The sequence below is a fragment of the Diorhabda sublineata genome, chromosome 10, assembly GCF_026230105.1.
Source record: "Diorhabda sublineata isolate icDioSubl1.1 chromosome 10, icDioSubl1.1, whole genome shotgun sequence".
Lineage (NCBI taxonomy): Eukaryota > Metazoa > Arthropoda > Insecta > Coleoptera > Chrysomelidae > Diorhabda > Diorhabda sublineata.
The window spans coordinates 16,331,546-16,340,805 of NC_079483.1; the positions used below are offsets into that span (position 1 = coordinate 16,331,546).

The 9,260-nt window shown below is 32.9% G+C and overlaps 1 protein-coding gene across 1 annotated transcript in view; it reads left to right on the forward strand.

Moving 5' to 3' along the window:
- LOC130449861 (cadherin-23) overlaps positions 1-7,048 on the forward strand; it is a 32,046-nt gene extending 24,998 nt beyond the window's left edge. The window contains exons 20-24 of the mRNA XM_056787904.1: positions 871-1,066; positions 1,124-1,260; positions 2,264-2,658; positions 3,226-3,376; positions 4,744-7,048. Coding sequence (XP_056643882.1) covers positions 871-1,066; positions 1,124-1,260; positions 2,264-2,658; positions 3,226-3,376; positions 4,744-4,900 — 1,036 coding nt within the window. The 3' untranslated portion in view covers positions 4,901-7,048. The remainder of the gene's footprint in view (positions 1-870; positions 1,067-1,123; positions 1,261-2,263; positions 2,659-3,225; positions 3,377-4,743) is intronic.
- The last annotated feature ends 2,212 nt before the right edge of the window (positions 7,049-9,260 follow it).

Consider the following 9,260-nt stretch of genomic DNA (forward strand, 5'->3'; position numbering starts at 1 on the left):
GAAAACATAGATAACACCCCACACTTCGATGGTAAAATTTATTTGTGTTGTGTCTCTAGTTTATTTATTTCAACCACCATATCATTTTTGTAATGAATTTGTATATATGGTATTTTCTTAGGGATGGGTATCGATGGTTTCACGGAAACATCGATGTTTTTTCAATCGATGATTTTCTTTCGATGTTTTGCAGTTATCGATGGTTTTAAATAAACATCGATGTTTTGGTAATTTCAATAAATCTTAGTTGTTGAAAAGTTACTACAGTTCAAGAATAATTATTCAATTATTTGAATCTTCTCCCATGAATAAAGAAGGAAGACCGTTGTACCTTTTGAGTGAATTCAGAACGTACGGCAAGAAAAGAAACAATCGATAGATAAATCAATGCCCGAGGAATTTTCGTTATACTTAAATTCCCCAAGCATGTCTGATTTTGAACTCTCTCAGAGAATATGGCTGCGAAACTTATTTTTCCGCGTGAACTAGATAACAGATTTTGGGAAATTTAATACCCAATATTTTTATTTCAAAATTTTTATCCTCTCAATATTAATTGATAAATTGTTTTACATTTTAAAAATTAGTTTCAGGATTCATTTACCAATGAATTTTAGAGAAACAAAAACGTGTATTTATCTATCAGCTATTACGCAAAATCAGTTAAGTTCCAAACGGAAAAATCAGTTAATTTACAACGTTTAATTGTATTTTTTTATTCCTTTTTTGTTCTTTTAGGAAAACATCGATGTTTCAAAACATCGATGATTTTCTTCCGATGATTATCAACCATCGATGTTCACTAAATGAAAAAAACATCGAAGGCAAACATCGATGATATTTTCTACTAAGCCGAAACTTTCTTTTTAGGTTCGTTAAGGCAGAAGATGCAGACGAAGGTAGTAATAGTAAAATTTCTTATTATTTGGTGGGAAATACGCAAATGACATTAACTGAGGGATTGGATAATTTGGAGAGAGCTCCGTTTTTGGTCGAGAAGGAAACGGGAGCGATACAATTAAACTTCGATCCTCAAAGAGGAATGAAAGGATATTTCGATTTTATGGTAGATTTTCCAGTATTTCGCAAACCAAAAGATTATTCCATATTCAAAATTTTGTAGGTACTGGCGAATGATACTGGAGGTTTACTAGACACTGCGCGCGTTTTTATTTATTTATTAAGAGAAGATCAAAGAGTACGTTTCGTACTTCGCCAAAATCCTCCAGAAATAAGAAACCGCATCGAAACATTCAGAGAGTAAGTATTTCATTGCAAATAACATTAATCATTTCAGCTAGATAATATTGAAGCGCTTCACACCACAATTTAATTATCTTACTTTCATTATATGTGGATTAACTGACATTTTTATGATTTCTTATTAGGTTAGGTACTTTCATGTACACATTCTCAACTAGTCGCGTTGTTGCCACATGTTTATGGTACTAGGAATCATAATATCTGATTTTTGATGCCGTTTGCTGAGTCTCAAGCATCTAGTGATTACACTGTCCCATTTTTTGTTCATACTTTCACTTTCTGAAATAACTTATCTGGTTTTCATCATTAAATTATAAAAAACATGAAAAATTTTGAAAAAATTGATGAAATCTTTATTGGAATCGATAGAACGATCAGTATAATTCAATGTTTGAAGATAATTTCATGCAAATGTTGGCCGCGGCTCCGCTTTAGATAGCCCATGCACAAGAACCAATTTTGGCACACTCTCTCCAACATATCGATCGGTATTTCACGAATAAATGCTTCAATATTGGCTTCCAGTGCGTCAATCATTGCTGGTTTATCCCTGTAGACATGGCTGTACACTGAACATGGCCGTCTGCTGAGTCGGGAGTATCTACAGCCCATTTTTTTGAAAGTATAGTGTCTTCAAATCGTTTTGAGGTTAGCTAGAAGTTTCACCATTATCTCAGTCAAAATCTATGTATCTGTATGATCTTAGACTACTCAGTCTTCAAAATATCTGCGCCGAACTGGTTTGACCCTAAAACGCTGACTCCCTCACACCCCTAGATCAATATCCCAATAAAAGTTGGTTATAGACTTTCTGGTCTTGTTAGATTCCAGAGAATACGTTCATTATCAATTAATAGATATTTGTTAACTACACAATATACTTCATTATAGTTTCACTTTGAAATAAAGATGTTTCTAGATTTTACGATTAACATAATCGTTCTCGGCACCACTATGTCTATTATAAAATACTAATACTAACTATACAAATGTATTTCAGGATTTTGGGCAACGTTACCGGAGCAATAGTAAACATAGACGAATTTCGAATACACGCGAACCTCGACGGTAGCATAGATAAAACCAGAACCGATCTGTATCTGCATCTGGTAGATAGAAAAGATAATTCTATATTAGAAGTAGACGAAGTTTTGAAATTGGTAGATCAAAATACGGAAAAATTGGATAGTCTCTTCAAAGATTTCAACGTATTAGATACCCAACCGGGTGGTACACTGGCACTAAAATCTCAACTACAAAACGCTAATACTACGTTCTGGTTATCGGTTTCTTGTCTATTTTTGACACTTCTACTGTTGCTTTGCTTGGCCTTGTGCATCAATCAAAGACAAATATACCATAGGAAATTGAAGGCTGCTACAGCTACTGCTTTTGGTAAGTAAATTTGACATCACTTTTTCATCAAAATCTTCGTGGATTGCAGCCTTAAATCGCCGCATTAATTGATTGTTTTTTCTATTAATGTTTGTAACCAAACTTTTTCTACTAGTTAAATTCATACAAAACCAATCAGATATTTCCAATGCAGGATACTGTGTGCCAATGTGGCACCACAACCTTCCTCCCCATACACTTTGGTATGGCCTTCTCAATTTTTGGTTTGGTATCAAGACTTTCCCCTTCTAGCTAGAAGTCGCATGGTACCAAATCTAGAGAGAGAAGTGGGTATAAACACCTAGGAAGACTTTTAGCGAGATTTCCTGATCATGGAAACAGCTGTTGACATATTTTCGGGGTTTTTTTTCCGCGTATCATTTCCGAAACTTTCTGGTGTCCCTATCGCCTGTTATGGTAAACAAGTTTATCCATATTTTGCACATTTTCATTTGTTTTTAAAGTCGAAGGACATCCTGACCATCCCTCGTCCTTAACTGACTTAAACCACTCGTAAAGTATCTTCAATCTTACTACAGTAGCATAAAAGACAGATACTATTTTTAGTGAGTGCCGATTCCGAACTCGAAGGACGTGTACTGGGCGGCATCCTTAGCGGAAGAGTTCCCAACACCAATAAACATAGTTTAGAAGGAAGCAATCCAATTTGGTTGAAAGCTTACGAAAATGAATGGTTTAAAAACATTGACGACATAAGGTGAGAAAAAACTATGATTATGTACAATCTAGAATCAACACTTCGAACGCTACCCAGAATCTTCAATTTATGTGAAATTTCAAGATGCTTTTACCAAAGATAAAATTTTATTTGTTGTATCTAATTTGCAAGAAATATTTATTTGGAAAAAATGCTCTTTAGTTCATTATCTGCTGGAATAACCACAATTATAGTACAAGCAAATTAGGCGATTTTGAGCTAAAGCCTTAAATTAAATTGGGCGGCTTTGATTTTCGAAATTGGTATAGGTTTTGGGCTATTGAATAAGCCTAGCAACTTTTAACAAAATTACGGGCACAGTTTTCGAAAATTTTGGGACGCGAAACTCAAATAAATTTGGAAATAAGTCGAAAACTATGAGGAATTCGAAAAAAATTGCCATAACAAAAATTGTAGAGTACAAAATTCTCTACAAAAAAGTATCCCAGGTATTTGTTCCTAACCTTAAAATAAATAAAACTAGGAGCAATTTGAAAAAAAGGACTGCAGTAAAAAATGTAGAGCGCAGAATTCTGTACAAATTGATCTGTAAACATTCTTTCCTAACCTCAAAATGTTCACCGTAAAATGGGTTCATGTACTCAAAAACATTTTGAATTGCGGATAACTCGAAAATTATGAGGATTTCGACACAAACTGCCGGGACAAAAGTGTAGAGCACAACATTCTGTACAAAAAAGGTTTCAATTTGTTGCTAACCTCAAAATTTCCATTATAAAATGGGTTTGAACGCTCAAAAATATTTTGAATCGCTAATAACTCGAAAACCACATGTAATTCGATTTTTATGAAAGAACTATTGAGAAGTCTGTGAATATTGAAATAATCAATCGAAAACTAAAATAGTGTTCATAAGCGCGTTTTTTATAAGTAAATAATATAATAATAGAAAATAAAGATCTCAACCATCATGACGCATTTGGATTTTTGGAAAACGAAGTAGTTTTCCAAGAGTTGGAGCAGTTCCCATTTGCGCCAGGAACGGCGTTGAGGGAGATTTACTCAGAAATAGTGGCTCCAACGAAAAAATGACTTGAGACCTTTTTTATAGAAAATTTTGTACTCTACATTTTTTGTTTAGGCATTTTTTCCCCATTACTCTTAGTTTTCGAGTTATTCGCGTTTTCAAAATTTCGAAAACCTGTGCCCGTAATTTTGTCAAGAGCTGCTAGTTTTTTTCAGTAACCGAAAACCTCTGAGAATCTAGAAAATCGGATGCGCCCAATTTAATTTCGGGTTTAATCCTATTTTACCTGTACTATTTTCAATATCGTCACTTAGCCTGTTATGTAAAATGGGTTATTTACAATTGATTTTTATTTTTTTTTTTTTTTTCATTTTTGTAGTCAATCGGAACATGATTCACTAGATGAAAATGTCATCTGTTATGAAGACTCACTACCAACAACCGATCAAATACAAGATACCCAAGAGAGACATCAAAACCTTTATCAAACATTACCGGTGCCTGCTTCTAGAAAATTAGAAACAACTGAGTTATGATTCAATTTGAAAATTAATAATTATTTCAAAGGAAATCGAGTTTCGCCGTTATCAGAAATATCAGACGAATCTGCTTAAAGAAAAGTTCATTTTGCCATAATGTAATACAAATTATAAATGCAAATATAATAGTTATTATGTATGTAAGGATAATTATTAACTAGGTTCTGATCAGCTTTAAGTGCAAATACCTCCAAATTTAGAAATGAAAAACTATTGTTAGTAGTAAATAGATTTGAAGATTGAGCCGCTGAATCCAAATACGCCCGGAGTTTTTGCGAAAAACTGTTTTGTTTAGATTGCAATTGGTTAAACGAATTATTAACAAATAGTTTGTTCGGTCCGACAATTTCTTTTATGCAAATATGGCCCAATTTAAGAAGATAAGGTCTCTTGTAATTTTTCCGTAAAATGCATATTTGAAAATTTATAGATTTTTTAAAAATCGAAAAATCGATGATTTTTACTAACTTTCGATGTTAATAACTTTTGACCAACTGAACATTTTTTAAAATTGAAAAATCGTACTTGTTCTTTGAATTTTACTCTACAAATTGTTATTTTTCGATATTAGTGCAGGTCCGGCTCTTGGCACTTATCGCGATTAAGCTCTTTCTAAATGTTGCAGCGCGTGGCGACAAGCCTCGATTTCCGCGCGCCGAACGCAGGCGGCTCTATTCTGGCGCGCGTTTTATGTCGTTAACTGGTGTAGTTTATGGATTGATGGAATAATTGGCAATTTAATGCTTTGAACCAGTAAATTGAACAACTACTCCATACAACCCCACAATTCTTGACTTTATCCTATGGGGCTGTGTAAAGTCCAAAGAAAAACACATTTTTTTACCAAAAATCGATTTTATTCATTAACGTAATCTCCTTCAAGGGCAATACAATCATTCCAACGCGTCTCTAACTTCTCGATGCCGTGCTTATAGAAAGATTTGTCTTTTGCCTCAGTTTTATCAATTACTTCTTCATTTGAGCTGAATTTCTCACCGACGAGCATTTTTTGAGATCAGCGAATAGCCAGGTAGTCACTGGAGTCCAGATCTGGACTATACGCTGGATGATGAATCAATTCGAAGTGTAATCCGTTCAATTTAACCATAACTTGTGAATCGATGGATTGTCTTAACGAAACAGTGGTTTTTTCTTCGACATATGAGGCCGTGTTTCCTTGATTTTTATATTCAAACGATTCAACAATTCTATGCAGTATTCGCTATTGATCGTCTCTTTCTTTTGGAGATAGTCGATAAACAATATTCCATGTGCATCCCAAAATACTGAAGGCATAACTTTCACAGCGGACTGTTGGACCTTTGGACGTGGTTCACCGGCTGCAGTCCACTCGGATGATGATCGGTTTGATTCAGGAGTGAACTGATGGATCCATGTTTTATCCCTGGTCACATATCGAAGCAAAAAATATGATTTATTACGTGTAAACATGGCCAAACACTGCTCTCAATCATCGACACGTTGTGGTTTTTGATCGACTGTGAGTCAACGCGACACCCACTTTGAAAACAGCCTTCTCATGGTTATATGTTCATACAAAATTGTAAACACACTGCCTTCTGATATCTTCACGACCTCAGCTATCTCACCCAATTTCAATTTACGATTAGTTATGAGCAATTTTTCTGGAGTAACTACTTCAATTGGACGACCAGAACGTTCACCATTATCGACGTCTGTACGACCACGTTCAAATTCAGCAAACTAATAACCAATGGTTCTTTTCGACGGAGCAGAGTCCGTATAACAAAAGTAGCTTCATTTAAATGGCTATTGCTTTTTTCTAACTGATCGAAATGTCATGAAACTTCACATAAAGTTTTTTGAAAGTTGGTACTTCAAATGCGTCATATGAATTAGATAATTGCAGCGCCATCTGTGTGTAAGTCACTCGAATTATTGAGTGATGTAGTCACAAGGTTTATGCAAAAGGGAGAATTCAATTTAGAGGGTCTATACATTATTTTTAAACCATTTTATTCCCTGAATTAACTAGAATTTGTACTATTCTTATTAAGAAATAATATTAAAGTAACAACGATTTTCTTTAAGTACTTATTGTGTATGTTTTTTTTTTATATATTTTCACTCTTTATGTGCAATAAATATAGATTTATGAATGTAGTCCGTTTCTTTGATTTTGTTGCCAAACCAAAGCGACCAGTTCGCTTTTACTCCATCGAGCTGGTGCCAAGACATAACACAGTGAATAATATCAATATACAAAAGTTTAAGCATTGAGTTCAAAGTGAAAGAAAGAGCAATCAACAAAAGGTTGGTGGACCAGGATGATTGTTGTATATGGCAATATCCGTTTTACCTTATGCGTGGTATATAATAGTTATTTATGTAACAAGAGTGTAAAATATGAAATAAATAAATAAAATAATGTAAAAAATACATTTTTTTATGCACTAGTGTGTAAAGTAAGTTTATTTCATCGTTAGAAGAAACTATAACGCTTTTATCGATTTCTTATAAAATATGTTATATATTCATTAATATTTTAAGCATTTTATTAAAGATTAAAGACAAATTAACAAAAAAAAACAGAGGAATTCAATTAGTAACAATACTAGTATTAAAGGTGCACTTTGTGCAGTTGCAACACATGAAAATAGGGCGACTTGAACCTGGGACCTCTCGCATGTGAGCCTTGTACTCTAGCAACTACACTACGGAAACTTTAATAATGTTTTTCTTCACACTCTACTGCTGAAAAACATGTTTCTTTATGCCCTAGTGCGTTTTACGTACTCGAATGTGTGTCTAAAGTACGTACTTAACGCAATGTGGTAGAAAAAAATTATTTTATAACGAATAAAAAATTAAGATTAGAACGACAGAGTGATAAAACAACTATGTAAAAAATAAACACAATTCAGAAATAAAAATTTCATTTAAATATTTAAGTTTTTAATATTTATTTATACTATTTCTTTCGGAGGGGGTGAATTAATAACTGTCTCTCACTTATTTAATTTTTCAACACCAACAGTAAATTCAATTAATTTATACAATTATTAATTATTCACTCATTCTTAACTTATATAATTTATTTGAATTCACTGGGGGTTTTCTATTTTGTTCCATTCACTATGACTATTCATTATAAACTAACTAACTCCGCTATACAAACTCCTTTATATAACCAAAACGAATTTCTCAAAAATTCTAGAAAATAAACAAACAAATAAATCAATAAAAAGACCTTCTTAGAAATTAGTTCTGAAGAAAAGTGGTGACTTGACTACAACCCAAAAATGGTAAGTCGTCAATAACACTCAATAACTTTTTGCTATGAAGGGTAGTGGTAAGGAGAACCGTCTTGTATGGGGATTAGTTGAAAAAGTATCCAGCTGTCAACAGCAAATTATAATACGAAGACTCGCCAAAATAGCGCTAGTATAGCAAGTGGAAATGATAGTAATTTAGCAGTTATATATTTTATTTTTGAATGAATTTGAATATTGATATTTTCTTTGAAAAAGTTCCTCTATTATTCTTCCTTACCTCTACTCTCCATACTTTTTGCTTATTGTTACTTACGGCCCTCAAAACAGTGTCAGAAAGCGTTGTTTACAATATAGGATGGAAAAAAAATATTTTCAATACACATACACGGACGCTTCACGTTAATGTAACATTGTCCCTGACAAGTTGAAACTAATATTACTTTCTAGATATATCTATCAAAAGATACTTAACACTACATTAATGAAATCCAACTCAAATATCTCAAAGATAAATATGACATATACACATTTATCTATTACTCACAGTGTAAAATAACAAATTATATGCAACCAATTATACATGTTTAAAAGAAATTAACGTAACTACAACTAAATTCTCCTTAAAACAGATATCGTCATGATATAACGTAATGACATTAAATAAAATGTGAATTATAAGACATCTGTCACGTTGAGAACTAAAGTCGAGTGTTTACGAGACAATAGAAAATTTACAGATTAGTACGTTGTGTTTGATTTTTCCCTTTCGGGAGACGATTCCTTGTGTTTGTTTCTCAAAATAATTTCAAAGGAATACTAGATAGAGTAGGTATTTCGAATAAGCAGCAATATTTATACATAATAGTCTTTAAGTGCTTTTATAAATTTTTATTACATTTACAAATGGTATGCAACCAATAATACATTTTGTAAATATACTACACCCAAGATTTTATTTAGTTTATTATCTAAATTGAATTAAACTATTACACAATTTATGAAAATCTACTAGGTGAGACTTCTGTGTAAATAGAAAGTTAATAAAATAGAGAAAATGAACTTATGAATATCCCGCGAATATTCAAAATTCCCTCGTTTTC